Consider the following 15216-nt stretch of genomic DNA (forward strand, 5'->3'; position numbering starts at 1 on the left):
AGAGGCTCAGAATATCCTTTGATTACTGTATAAAACAGACTGGGGAAGATGGCAATGCAGCATGTGGCTTAGGAGGGGGCTGCTGCTCCCTGTATCGCTCATCAACTTTCTTTTGTGCTTTTTTTTCCTTGTCTGCAACGTCGCAATCACAAATCATGACCGTGTTGTGGTTTTGGTCCCATTCCCCATCCTTTCCCTGTTTTGGGATTTGAAGCTTGAGGTTTGTACAGAAAAGGAGCTGCTGCTCCTCTTATGTTTTGGACAGATGCTGCTGCATATGAGGAGGAGCAGCGCCTTGACCCTTCTCTCCCACAGGGAATTGTTAGAGTAGCTAGGAAGTGGTATGTTGTCTCTTCCAAGCTGTGAGGAATTCTACACAGTGCTAGAAGGTGCCACTTACTATAAAATGTCTTGGAGAGTGTATTAAAAAAGGACTGACAAACAGCTGGTCATGGGTGACAGGAAGGATATGGGAGAAGAGATTGAAAGGGAATGATAGACACATGCAAACTGTCTCTCTTCCTGCTCTCCTGTCTGACATTCATAGTGTATTAATAAAAAATAATAGAGAAACGGAATTCTTGCATCTTTGTCCTTGTCTCATGCTTAGATGAAATTACATATTGTGCCAGCTGAAGTCTGTTTTCAAGCCATTATGAAGGTTGGAAGGACAAAGTTTCTGAGGTCTAGAGGACGGAGGTTTCCAGGGAGAGTTTTTATGCTCTACAGCAGGAGAATGGTTTTATTCCAGCCCAGGTATAGGAGTCTATGCAAAAGCATTTCACCTGTGTTTCCCAGTCAGTGTACCTGGATACCGAGTTTTGGGATCTCATAAGAGCCTATTTTAATTGGTCCTCTTTGAATCTTTGACTCCTCTTGGTGAAATGTTAGACTGAAAATATATATGTCTGGTATTTTCCAGTAACAACACAGGAAATAGTCCCTGCAATAGTTAGGTATGTTGTTTTTTTACCACTATGCTAAGACTGTTAGGCATGTTTTGTGATATATGCCATTTACTGTTCACAGTCCCAACTAAATTAATCCTAGAAGGCTGTATTCAGATTTGAGTATCCCACTGTGTATGGATTGCTCTAAAAGAGAATATAAATCTGAAAACACAGAGCTGTTAGAAGAGAACAGTGTGCAAGAGAAAGTTTAAATGATTCATCTGAAGCTATGAAGTAAGTCAGTACTGGCCTGAACCCAGATCACCAGTGAAATGTCTATGCTGATTTTGAACAAGTTCAGGTATGTCTTAAACCCACCAGACTGTTAGGACATGATCTGACACATCCAGATGATACAGGCAGCCCTTCTGAAGTGGGTTAGAGCTCAGGCTGCCTGCAAATCTTACCTCTCTTCTGACAAACAGCAATCAGAAAGAACTTCTGTGCAGGAAAAGCTTCTATGCAGAAAAAACCTTATGTGCAGAACAGCCTTGTTTCTTCTATTTACTTTTTTCCCTCACTGATCCACACTGCATGTTTTGTGTCTTGTTTGTGGAAGGAGCAGTCATCAGAAACTGGAGCAAACACCGTAGCTAACAGAGGATGGGACTTACATTCTTTTCAATACTTGTTTGTCAACACTCAAAATGTTTACACACATTGTGAGAAAGGGTAATGCTGGAAAAAGGACAAAGACTTCATCATTTACCATAAGGATTCATTGATCCCCAATGGAACTTTGTGGCCATTGAACTAAGCACGTTGTAAACCGTTGCATAGCTACTGTCCACAACCTGTGAATATTAGTCCTACCATTTATGTGTGCTGAAATGATGCAGGGTGCCAGCAACAACCCATACTTAGTGCTAAGCTGTGACACCTGGCAGTGGTGCTCATGGGAGCATTTCTTCATGATCTTAGAGGAAAGTGTCCAGTGGGGAATGGCATTTTCTTAAGCAGAGTCAGGAACCCAGGCTGAAGAATGAAGAATGCCAGACTTGTGTGAGGTGCTGCAAGCTGGATATGCTTAAATTGTAAGTCCCAGGGGGCATCTAATCCTTTCTTCTTATATATGTCCCTGCCCTGAGCACAGTCTATGACCAGAAATCTCCAGAGGTCTGCAAAGCCTTCTAGTCATTACTATACAAACTGCATTTCATTTCTATTTAACATTACACAGTGGTCTTGTGGTAACCATCTTTTCTTTCCTTTGATTTTCACCTCAGACATGTTTGCTGGGGGCTCTGTGAAGCAAAGCAGAGTAAGCTGTTAGTTGTGTGGTCAGAGAGAAGCAGGACTGCTCCTGAGCAGAGGTGGCTGCTCTCCTGAGGCGGTCTTTCCTATTTAAATTTCAGTTCAAATCAGTTGTAAATACCAAGCTGCTCCTCTGACAGTGTAGCTGGAGTTTGCTTGGGGCTGGTGGGACAGCTCTGTGTTGTGTGCTCTGCCTGCAGCCCCACCAGAGCATCCTAAATGGATTATTCGCATCCACTCACATAAATCAGCAGTCCTTCTGCCTAGAGATCTACTGGAATCTTGGGGCTTACAGTAAGATCTGCTCACCCTGGTACATTAGGAGGCTGCACTTTGGTGATTCAAGCCCAACTAGGGGCTAGGTTTCAAATCAGCTAAACAGTTTCTAGGAGAAGGAGTAAATTTTTAGGGGGAACACAGCCCAGGACTGAACTGGTACAAAGAAGTGTTTTAGAGTGCGATCAAAACAAGTGATCGCTGAGTTGCCTGAAGCATGGCCCATTAGACACCCCTGAACAGGACATGTGAGGAACATTCCAGTAAGAAGCTGGGAGTGTTTTACTACTGCTTCATGGTTTGGGGCTTTTTGCAAACGAGAGCAGGAGGAGAATAAACAGGAATTGAGTTTTCACATAGACAGGAGCAGTATCATGGTCAGTTGTGTGTATACACTGATGTTGAAAGATCTTTCAGACCAGTGAGCTTAGCAGGCCGCTTAAGCACAAGAAACAGTAATAGTTATGCAAACCTATTAAATCTATGTGCATGTCTTGGTGGGTGAGAGGAAAAACCAGCTCGGCAGCAGAGAGGCTGCTGTTGGCAGGCTCTGCTATCAAGCAAAGCATGAGGGTATCAGGTCATGCTGTAAAACAAACTTTTATGTATTTTCTATTTGGCAACACTCCTGTACCAGCCATCATCCTACTTCACTGAGTACCTTCAGCATTTCTTGCACCTGAAGTACACTGGGATGCAGCTTTGAAGGCAACTGTGGTCACCATAGGGATGATGTGGGATGAGCTGTGGTGCAGGCATGGGGAGGAGCAGCTCTGGGTGCCACACTCTAGGCACTGTGCTAGACTCAAATAAAAAGAGACAAGGCAGAGGCATATTCACACAGCGACATAAATATGAGTGGCAGGACCCAACAAGGCTTTGATTTCATTACAGTTTAGCATGCAGTCGGAAAATATTATGTCCCTGCTATAAAGAGATATTTACCTTTGGGAGATTTTAGAAGCAAGGAATTGGAAAATTAAATTAATGACTAGAAAGCAATAACAGAAGCCAACACTCACAAAAGTGTTATTTACCTCTCTTTTATTGAGGCTCATTTTACACAACCATTGGCAGTTATAATAACAGATATGTCACTGGTACTTAATACCAAAGAGCCTCTAAAAAGGCTTTAGGGGACATCTGCCTGTTTTTCATCTTTTCTCCCTGATGTCATGTTTGTGCCTAAAATTCAGTCATGTGGTATAAAGATAGAAATCTTGGGCATTTCTGGTTGGGGCTGCTCAAGGGCAGTTTAAGAAGACACTTCTTCTAGAGGATGCTGTGAGTTGGACATGAATGATGGTGCACTCCAGAGCTAATGGGTATAATGTATATTGCAGTATCAGAAGGGAGATTACTGGTTAGTTGGGGTTTTCTTTCTTTCTTTTTAATTTGCAAGTTGAGACTTTTCAAGCAGACTTATGTAGTGACATCTTTGAAGACACTATCCATCTCAACAAGAGAGAAATCTCGGTCATTCAGGTTAGAATTTCAGGATCAGCTATCCAAAAACTGAGATCATCTCAGTAAAGGAATCACAGAATCATAGAATGGTAGGGGTTGAAAGGAAACTCTAGGGATCATCTAGTCCACCCTCCCTGCTCAAGCAGACCCACCTAGACCAGGTCACACAGGAACATGTCCAGGTGGGTTTTGAAAACCTCCAGAGAAGGAGACTCCACACTCTCCCTGGGCAGCCTGTGCCAAGGCTCCCTCATGCTCACAGTAAAATAGTTTTTCCTTAAGTGGAACCTTTTGTGTTCCAGCTTTTGTCCATTACCCCTTGTCCTGTCACTGGACACTACAGAAAAAAAAAGCTTTTCCCTACCCTCTTGACATACACATTTCAAATACTTATATGTATTCATGAGGTCCCTCCTCAAGTCTTCTCCAGGAATATTACCTCTTTTTCTTCAAGGTAGATGCAAGATGTAAAAACAATAACCAAAAAAAAAAAAAATCAGCAAAGTAAATTGTATTATACATACAAATCAAGCTATCTACATTTTATTTGGCAAGATCCAAATGTATTTTCTGCTCACAGTGTGATTCATGTCCTGATCAACAGGAGTTGGCTGGGTGTAGTTATCTTGGAAGGCTACAAATGATGACATCACATTGCAATTAGCAGGCGATTTAAAGACATTTAAACAATTACATCACATTTTCAGCCCCACTAATTGACACCACAGCTGTTTTCTTTGCCTCCCTTTTTTGGTTTTTTTTTTTTGGAACAGTGGGCACAGGGTAGTAATAGTAACTCACGGTGAAAAATGTAAAGAATTAAAGAAGTATGCAGACACCAGTGGTTTGGAGAAGAGCCAAGCTGTAAGGCTGCAAAACAGCTATGTTTAGTACAGAGCTAAAGGGGAGGCATGAAGAAAATACCATTATTGTGATCTTTGTTGGTAGGTCACTGACTGGGGAGGGTCTTATCAGCAAAAATAGCACTAAGTGCATTAATGCCAGCCCATTCTCTCCTGAGGTCTTGGGACAGGGCTATTCTAAGAGGGCCTGTTATTATGTTGTTATAGTTGCATAGTGTGCATTTCAATGTTAGTCACTGCCAAGAAGATCTAAAGATAGGATGATGGGTTTAGCCTTTTGTGATGAGAGTGGAGAAAAGCATGCCCACAGATAGATAATGTGGCCATCCTGGAACAGTACTTTTTAAAGTCGCTAATCATCTGAATGTTTCCTGTCAGAGGACCATAACCCTGTGTCCTGAAGTCAAGCCTGTTGACAAAAGACTTGCTTTTCTAAGTTACATTTAAGAGTTCACTATGGGCTGGGAGCTAAAAGAAGTTCCAGACAGCTCTCCCCTTATTCATCCAGAATCAGTGAACCACAAATTGAAATTCATGGGACTACCTCTGTGAAAACAGAAAGATGTCAGTTAAAGGTGTGTAATACATTTTAAGTTTTAAGGAAAAACTTCACTGTGAGGGTGAGGGAGCACTGGCACAGGCTGCCCAGATGAGTAGTGGAGTCTCCTTCTCTGGAGACATTCAAAACCCACCTGGACAAGTTCCTGTGTGACCTACTCTAGGTGGCCTGCTCTGGCAGGAGCGTTAGACAAGATGATCTTTTAAAGTCCTTTCTAATCCTTGAGATTCAGTGACCATGTGATTAAGATACTGTGAAAACAGCATGATGTAGTACCAAATGGAAGAGGAGAGGTTACATCGCTGGAGTAGCATTTGTGAAATGCCGAGAGTGGTGAACTCCAATCCACAGCATATACTACCAACAAAGTATTACTACAGCTCTTTTCACTTTTGTGCAATCTAGTGGGCTGTAGCCACTTTGCAAATCCCCCTCTTTGGAGTCTGACAGCCTGAAGGTGGGAGGGGAGCTGGAGAGCTTTACAAGGAGGTTGAGAATTCCCAACAGAGCTTTGGGTTTCTAGCTGTTAAGAAAGTTGATGCTCTTTAGTCACCACTTTGTATTTCTTCTCCGGATTCTACCTGTAATCATCAGTTTACTTAAATCTTCACCACCTGCCATGTACCACAATTCACTACTTAGCTGTCATCAGTTTTTCATTCTCTGTCTTTTTGGAGTAGATGGAAAGCTTCCCTGAATTAAAGTAAATACGAGATGGGAGGGCAAGGAGAAGGCAGATTAAGTGTCCTGCACTGCAACATACTATAGCCATCAGTGGGACTTCAAACATATTCCGGGTTGTAGTCTGTCCTTGTCCATGTGTCATTACAAGTGGACTGTAAATCTGTGGTACAAAGAAAGGTGAGGGGGCTCAGAGGGGATTTGACAATCAGAGTATCTCTAGTTTCCACAGTGTTCCCTGTTTAAAGAGACCCTCTCAATTGTCTTTTGCAGAGGCCTTTTGAAGAATACTGCCAAGTTAAAAGCTTGCTACACAGCCTGTATCCAGATGTATATTGATCTGTTCCCCTTATAAAAAAGTAATCTCTGGTAAAGTGTCTTCTCTTGCCTCTCCTGTTAACAATCTTTGCTCTCAAGTGTGATCATCTCAGCCAGGCAACTGCTGACTTTGATTCTTCCTTCCCTCCTTGTGAACTTTTCATGCCTTTTGTTCATCTGAATATGAGTATACTTGTCTTGAGTAAGAGAAAGAGACGACGCGCAGATGGGGCAGCACTGAAGTTTCCAGGCTGATCCAGCCAAGCCCTGTCACCTCTTTGTGTACTGCCTTAGCACTTTCTTTGCAGTAGGCATCACCTGGCTGTCAGCAGCCACAGCTGGATTACAGAGGCCAAAGCTGCTCCTAGGGCTTAAGTTTAAGCTCTACTTTTCAAATGTCATAAGCCCTTTGGCAAAAGCTCAGTGAAATTGGTCGCCCTGCTACCCATGCCCAGAGCCCTCAGGGCTCCCACTGGTGCCTCTCAACTGAACCAGGCTTGCAGAAAAGATTCAAGTTCAGCTCCAGCCTCTAGAGAAGCCGGTGTTTCAGTACTTTCAGACTATCTTTGGTCCTTGTGCCTCCCATTTCTCTCTGTTATGTTTAGGTCTTAACTATAGTCTCTCCTTTCTGTCACATGCTAATCCTTTCTCCCTCCCTGCACCTCACAGTGTCTCTCACGTGCCATTACTCCTTTGCAACCATTCCACCATTCCCTGTCACCTGACCATCCCTACTGCCAGGTCTTCCAACATCACTTCCTTTGCAAGCCTCTCTACTCCCCTGCAGTCTACTCAGACTGCTATTTCCTCCTCTTCTTCCAGGCACTGGAACTGGCAAGGGATTGTGCTCAAGCCCTGCTCATGGATGGTACAGGTAGAAAATTGAGATAACAAAGGTTTTCCTGCACTTTTGGAATTTCCTACCTGGAGCCTTTTTTAAGTCATAACTTGCCTAAATATGGATGAATTTTCATGGGGATGTAGAAAAGTGTATTATCTCTAACTATGGCTCATCACTACATTTAATACGTCAAATCCAAGGTACTAGATCTGAGTAACAAATGTCATAACTTTGAGTAACAAAGTGGCTGCAGGGATATTTCTAATAGAAGGAAACAGGTGTATTTTTGATCATCAGAAAAGAGTCTTCAGAGAAACAGCATGCCATTTTTTGAAAGTGTTTGTTTAAGGTTTTCCATGATCAGGTATTTTGCTTAAACTCAAAAATTCCTTTTTTAAAGTAAGATATTTGACAGTGACCACCCTCACATTTTTACAGGAAGTTTATAAGGGAAAGATTCACTATGGTACATCCTGACAGTCTGAGGATGCACATCTTGTCTTTTAGTTTTGGTATGTGGATATGTTTTGGAAACAGATTTTGATGAATGAGATAACTAAAGCAGAGGGTTCTCAGGGTGGTTAGACTTCTTTCCTGAGGCAGTGGGGTCTCCTAATCTATCTCAAGTTAAATCACCTTTTTTCAAACCCTGACTTTTTCTCTCCCCCAACCAAGAGATAAGGGAAATTCAATAGTTTTTGAAACAAAATGGGAAACAAAGTGATTATGAGGGACTGATTTTGTAGACTCAAAAATAACATTATGGCAGTAGGAAAACATGCAAAGGGTTCTTTGTTTTATTTTCCTCCAAAAATGAGCATTTCCTCAATGAAAAACAGGCCAAGATTGAGGAGCAGTAATAGGTATAAATGCAGCTGCTGTGCTGGTGATGTTACAGCAGCTCAGGGTCCACAGGACCCTGTGAGATCATTCCAGAAACCAGTATCAAAATGAAGATCTCTGCATGGATACCTTAGACTTCTCAGTAAAATCCCTTAGCCTGTGATACAGAGATAACATTAGAAGGGTGGCATATGTTGGGAGTGGGACCTTGGTATGTTGCAGTCTTGAAACTCAGGAGCTACTGTGCTATTTGAGCTGTTTTTCCTGTGATACTTAGGCTAGCTGTGACAGTCTAATGACAGTCCTGCAGCCTCCTGCCCTCCTGGTTATTCCTCTCCTGCTTTGTCCCTGGGAAAGGAAGCCTTGGCTTTCAGCTGGACACTTTCTGCACTTCTCCTGCCATTTCCTCTGAAGTTGAGCACACTGTCTGTCATTTTTTGTACAATTTTCCTTTCAAAAAATTAGAGCCAAGCCGTTTGCAGGGAATACAGCTCTCAGCAGGAGTAACATGACACTTGCCCTTAGCCAGCAAGAGGAAGTCAGTGGTCCTCCTTGGTGAGGCACACAGCTTGTTGATGTTGGTGAGACATTTGCCGTGTTTGAGTTCTTTGAATTTTTGGTTCAGTTACAAAATCTAACTGATGTCAGAACTGGTAACTCATACAGCTCATATGATTTGTTTCATTCATGTGACCTCTTACTACATATCCATCATTCCATTTTTCTTTCCTATTAGAGTGAAATGGGACACAGCCCTCCTCCTGCCTACACCCCTATGTCAGGAGTAAGTATTTCACATTCAGCCTTCATCCTTTAGGTTTTCCTCCTTTCTTCACTACATATTTTTTTGTTTCAAAGCCCTTTTTCCTACATATTTTGCCAAAGCCAACAGTAAATGAAATCTGTATATAAGCAATGAAATAGTCAAGATCTCTACACTCAGCCTGAATTCATGTGCAAACTCTATGGAATCACACCCAACATTCTGCCAACTTTTCTTGAAAAAGCATTTAGGTAACAGATCTGGATGAATCTGTATATTTTTCCTTCCTATTAATAAGTCATGATGTCAAAATTGTCTTGCACACCTTTGCTGACAAGCAAATTGGTAGGTTAAGTCGTTGAGTTGAGGTACTAATACAAAGACAGTTCACCAGTCTGAAGTGCATTGTACATAGTTTGGGTGACCTTGTGATTGTCACCCCAGGACACCCTAAAAGTAAGCTGGCCCAGGAACAAACTGGGTTCAGAGACGATAACATCCTCTATCCCCAGTCCGCTTTGAGGGGATTTTCCTAACGTGACATGTAATGGTTTTGTTCAGAAATCAGGGGGGACTGCCAAAGTGGTAGAAGAGGAGAGACCGTGTTTGCCTCTTGCAGCTGTGTATATCCAGCCTCCACATGCCTAGGTAGAAGACAAGTTTTCCTGCCCCATTTCTAGCCCCGTTTCCAGCACTGGGCAGAGTCCCACAGCACTGCCAAGGCAGTAGTCTGCAGGATGGACACGGCTTCCTCTGCCTAGTGAAATGCATTTTTGAGCAAGTGTGGTAAGAAAGGCATGGGAGCCACAGAGATGTCTTGCTATTGTATCTTCTCTCCCTTCAGAGCTTCCTTTCTCATGCTGTCCTTTCTTTTCCAACAGAATCAGTTTGTGTACAGAGATGGTGGCTATACTGCAGAAGTGACAATGCCCTACCGAGCTCCTGGCTGCATAATCCCAGAAGCCCCAGTTGTTCAAGGGGCCACAGCAGAGATCTTTCAAGATACTTGCTGTAACGGCACACTACGAAAACAAGTGACAACCCTGGCAAAGGAGGACAGCAGCACCCAGAGGTACAGCGCCGATCCCACAGTCTTCATACCTGAGCGGGTCGTCCGGGGAGAGCTGGATGAGGATGGGTACATGACACCGATGCGAGACAAACCTAAAACAGGTAAAAAAATGTCTTTCCAGAAAAGGCCCTGGTCTAGTCTGACTTCATTCCCTCTTTTTTTACAGCAGCAGCTTTTCACCAGAAATGGCTTTATTGAGTAGCCCAGCAAGTCAGAAACACTGACTAGATATTACATTTATTTGCATGCAGATTCAGAGCTTTTTTTTTTTTTTGCTTAATTTTCTACTTAGAAAAGCTCAAATGTGCCAATATGTCAGGTTTGGTAATTTCTCCTTTTGCTTTTCTTTCTGGGAAATTGCAAGAGAGCGAAATGAAGAAAAAACAAACCCCTTTCTTCTCCGAATGCAAATGTTCAGTTATTTCCAAGAAAAGGATCTATCCTTGGCCAGTCGTTGTCTCCACTTTGTTTATCGATCTTATCTTCATGACATTGTGCTTGGTAAATGTCATGTCGAGGATATCACAGAACTGACACACACAGTTGGCATTTTATACCCAAGAGAAGTTTAGGACTGAAAGAACAAGATGTGCTTCAGAGAGACCTTCACTGCAAGGTGAAGTTTGCCTAGATCTGTGCCAGCTCCACTGCTGCACTTCCCAGGATGTAGTCATTTGTTTCTTCCTTTTTAAATAGAGACAGCAATCATTCACACATAACAGGATGTGTTATTAATAATTTGCTTTCAAACCTTTATGTTAGCTTTTGAGAAATTAATTAATGCAAACATAAATGCCAAGTAACAGCTGTGTTTGCTAAGAACTGGGAAGCCACTTACCCTTTGAGTTACGTGGTGGAAAGGAAGGGAGCCCTGGGGCTTGACCCACAGCAGCAGCGGTTGAGGGGGTGCACTCATGGCCCTGCAATTCAGCAAGCACCCCTGCCGTAAGAGATTTGATGCTGCGAGTTTGCTCAGCAGACATCCACACAGATGTTCATGTACAGTTCACTCTGGGATTCCTCAGAGTTCTGTGGGGGTGCTGCCTGAACCCTTGGGGGTTTGGGGAATCAAAATTGCTTTGGTTGGAAAAGACTTTTAAGATCAAGTCCACATCACTAACCTGGCACTGCCAAGCCCACCACAAAATCATGTCCCTCAGCACCTCATCAACACAGCTTTTAAGTATCACCAGGGATGGTGACTCCACCATCTCCCTGAGCAGCCTGTGCTAATGTCTAACAACCTTCTCAGGGAAAAAGTCCTTCCTAATCTCAAATCTAAACCACTCCTAGAGCACCTTGAGCCCATTTCCTCTTGTCCTGTCATTCATTACTTGGAAGAAGAGATTGACCCCCACCTCACTACAGCCTCCTTTCAGGTAGTGGTAGAGAGTGATCATGTCTCCTCTCAGCCTCCTCTTCTCCAGGCTAAACACCCCCAGCTCCCTCAGCTGCTCCTCATCAGACTTGTTCTCCAAACCCCTCACCAGCTTCCTTGCTCATCTCTGGACACGCTCTGACACCTCAATGTCTTTTTTTGTAGTGGGGGCCCAAAACGGAACACAGTACTTGAAGTGTGGCCTCACCAGTGCTGAGTAGAGGAACAATCACTTCTTTGGTCCTGCTGGTCACACTATGTCTGATATGTGCCAGGATGCCATTGGCCTTCCTGGCCACTTGTGCACACTGCTGGCTCATGTTCAGCTGACTTGCATCAGCACAGGTCCTTTTCCTCCAGACATCTTTCTAAGACACCTTACCCTAAGCCTGTCATGGTGTGACCAAGGTGCTGCATGTACTCCATCAGCAAGGGATTCCCATCAAAGCAGTGATTGGCTGTCACTGCTGACAAAAGATCTGTTCCCACCTTGCTCTTGGTACGAGTGCATGTGCCTTTTAGTCATGTGTTCAGAGGCACTCATTAGATCTTGAATTTAGCGTTTAACAGTTTTGGCCCCATTCTGGATCAAAACAACTAAAGTGAGGACCATAGTCACCCTCTTCAGACAGGCAGGAGTCTGTGTGGCGGTGTCTCCAGAGCCTGTACCACTGGATGTGGAGGCCTTGTGCTGGCATCCCTGTGGCCATGGCAGGCAGAAGGATTGCCCTTTACTAATGGCAGTGGCTCAGACACCCTGTTCTGTGAGGAACCTCTAGGTTGGGAGACAAAAGGCAGAGTTAATCCTGGAAGTGCTTTTCATGTGATGATTTCCAGCTTTTGAATGCTGGTGACATATCTTGCTGTAAGGGTGTACCCTTTAAGTCCCTCTTGCCCATAGCTCACCTCTAAGCCCTCCCCTTTGCAGCCCCTTACAGTGTGGGTGACCTCCCTCCTGCCCAGGCTGGCTGGTGTTCTGGTTTGCAGTGGAACCTCACTACACACAGTGAGGTAGGACGTGACATTCCACATGACACTCCACTCCATTGCTCTGTGGCCCATGTGAGGGAGATCTGACTAAAGAGCATTTTTAACATGAGACAGCCAATCTCTTTACATTTCTCTTCCCTCCCCACCCCCTGTCTAGCTTTCCGTGCAAGCCTTAAAGCCTTTCTGCAATTCAGATACTGTTAATCCACAGAAAGTGATTTGCAGCCACTGTAACCTGCTCCAAGTCCTGTTTGGAGCTGATGTAAGGTTCTCTTGTACCATTTGCAGGGCTCATTTGAATATTTTTTTACATAATGCTTTGAGGCCCTTTGTCCTTCAGGGATGGAAGGTTTTTAATCAGGCAAATTGTTCTGTTAGAAATAAAGCTGTCTCAGAAGTTAGCCCTTGGGGATGGTTTTTGTGCAGAGAGGCTTAACTGAGATTTCAATAGAGCTTTTTGGATAGAAAGGCTGCAGAGCATAGGGTTTGGCTGATTTGTCCAGATTGCTCAGACATTCTGCAGCAGAGGCAGAAGTTGCTCAGTGTGTGTGGCTCTGTAGATCGTACATGGGGGGAATTCCAGGAGCAGGCAAGGCACAAGAGCTATGGCTCAGCAAGAGCTGTAGTTTTGTTTCCCAGTATGTTTGATGAGTCGCTTCACCTTCCAGGGCCTTCATTTTCTTGTTTATGTTGTAAATTCTTCACTTTTAGCAGGCATGTGTCTGACATGGCCAGCGCCTCTAGATCTCATCTGGAATGGCTGGCACAAGTCCAAATGCTGCTGCTGGTGCAGACTGGTAGTAACATGCATATGATGCTTGCAACATGGATGGATGATTCCTCCTCTTTGCTGATTTATTTTTTTACATTTCCTTAGATTACCTAAACCCAGTGGAAGAGAACCCATTTGTTTCCCGACGAAAAAATGGAGATCTCCAAGCTGTGGACAACCCAGAGTATCACAATGCTCCAAACGGGCAGCCCAAAGCAGAGGATGAGTATGTGAATGAGCCATTGTACCTCAACACTTTTGCAAACACCTTGGAAAACGCCGAGTACCTGAAGAACAATTTGCCAGAGAAAGCCAAGAAGGCCTTTGACAACCCAGACTACTGGAACCACAGCCTGCCCCCGCGAAGCACCCTCCAGCACCCAGACTACCTGCAAGAGTACAGCACAAAATACTTTTACAAACAGAATGGTCGGATCCGGCCCATTGTGGCAGAGAATCCCGAATACCTCTCTGAGTTCTCCCTGAAGCCTGGCACTGTGCTGCCCCCGCCGCCCTACAGGCATCGGAACACGGTGGTGTAGGGACCGTGGTCTCACAGCAATTGAAAGGCAACCCCTTCTAGCTGCCTCACTCTTTTTCTCCCACTCCCCCACTCTCCCTTCCCTTCCACCTTCCTTCCTTCCTTCCTTCCCATTCTTTGTCCCACGAGCTTCCTCTTCTTGCCAGTTCACTCATTTTTGATATTTCTAAGTGGAAGGATGTCTTGGAGTCATTTGCAGATTGGATTGGGAGCCTGGAAGGAAGGAAAGAGACTGAAAGAAGGCATCTATAACCTAGCATTTCTCCCCCTCCGCAGATGAGAGGGTTGGATGGTCAGAGAAGCCAGATGGTACCGGCGAAGGCCAGCGGCAGCGTTGCCTGCTGTCAATCTAGTCCTCAGTAACTCAACCCAGACACTGTGAGGAAAGCCACAGAGTCTGATTCTTTCAGCAGGAACTGATGAGAGTCTGTACAGCATTCCTGGAAATCTCAATGCAATTTCCAATAGAGGGGGAAATGGACATTTTTTATATCATGTGTGATAGCATAGTAATTGAGATTGAGGATCCAGTTTCTTTCTTCTAACACTTTCTATCCCAGCAACTGAAAATGGCTAACCTGGCTCTTCATAATCATTCAGATCTTCATCGTGGCTTTCCAAGAAATGATGATGTGACTCTAATATATGGCCAAACCCTTTTTCTGAGCCACACCATGATTTTGTGCCAATTCCTAACCACAGAGACTCCCACTCAGAGCTGGTGCATGACACAACCATTTTTGTATATGTGCCAACATAACAAACCTTTTCAACACAAAAACCCTTTCAGAAGAGTGTAACAAAACCATGCCTCCAATGTGTTCTTTTTGAAGCTAAAAAACAGGCCAAGAAACCAAGATTTGTATGCAGAAAGCTTTGCTTTCCTGTTTTATATCTGATTACTATAAATACATAACCAGACTTAAAAAACTTCTTCTTTTTTCTTCATGATCACGAAGGGAGTTGGGGATGCTGTCGGGCAACACTGAGGACAAGATGAAGAACTGGAGAGTTTGATATGGGTCATGGAGTCTGCTGGTGTGGGGTGGTGATGGGAAGGGTCCTTTAAACTGGAAGATGGACACTGGACTGGAGAAAATGCACATAGCGGTTCACTGGAAAGTTAGTTTGCACTTAAGCTCTGATTTTATTTGAACTGTTTTCTGGATTTTGAATGAAGCAATATGGAAGTGACCAGCAAAATATAAAATAATAATTTTAAATTAAAAAAATAAAAAAGAAATATATGTAAAGGATGACTGTGGAAATGCCAAAATGAAGCAAATCAAGTCTTTGGAACACTGTCTGCCAGTTGTGAGAGTCCATTGCATTGACTGCTTCAGAGAACACAGTGACAGAGCAACAAGCTCTTGCTGCTGCCATGTGAAGGACAGCAGAACAAGCCTTGAAAGGGATTGGAGGAAACAAATGTCTTGCTCTGGCTTGCAGCACAGTGCAGAATACCTTTTTTTCTAATAGGAGGATTACTCTGGCACAGAAGAAGGTGCATCTGAGGTCTGAGAAGTCAAAATGTGCATGACTCGTAGAGCTTTCCATCAAAAATGTAAATAAGTGAGTCAGTCTCCTTGCATTTAGTTCTGCTTTCATCAACCTCATTTTTTAGGTAGACACCCCCACCCCACTGTTT

General features: G+C 43.8%; 1 protein-coding gene across 1 annotated transcript in view; it reads left to right on the plus strand.

Moving 5' to 3' along the window:
* The window catches only part of ERBB4 (erb-b2 receptor tyrosine kinase 4), a 422209-nt gene extending 408640 nt beyond the window's left edge, over positions 1–13569 (plus strand). The window contains exons 27-29 of the mRNA XM_062001955.1: positions 8789–8836; positions 9697–9988; positions 13133–13569. Of these exons, the coding sequence (XP_061857939.1) occupies positions 8789–8836; positions 9697–9988; positions 13133–13569 (777 nt within the window). The remainder of the gene's footprint in view (positions 1–8788; positions 8837–9696; positions 9989–13132) is intronic.
* Positions 13570–15216: the final 1647 nt, after the last annotated feature.

The sequence above is a fragment of the Colius striatus genome, chromosome 9, assembly GCF_028858725.1.
Source record: "Colius striatus isolate bColStr4 chromosome 9, bColStr4.1.hap1, whole genome shotgun sequence".
Taxonomy (NCBI): Eukaryota; Metazoa; Chordata; class Aves; order Coliiformes; family Coliidae; genus Colius; species Colius striatus.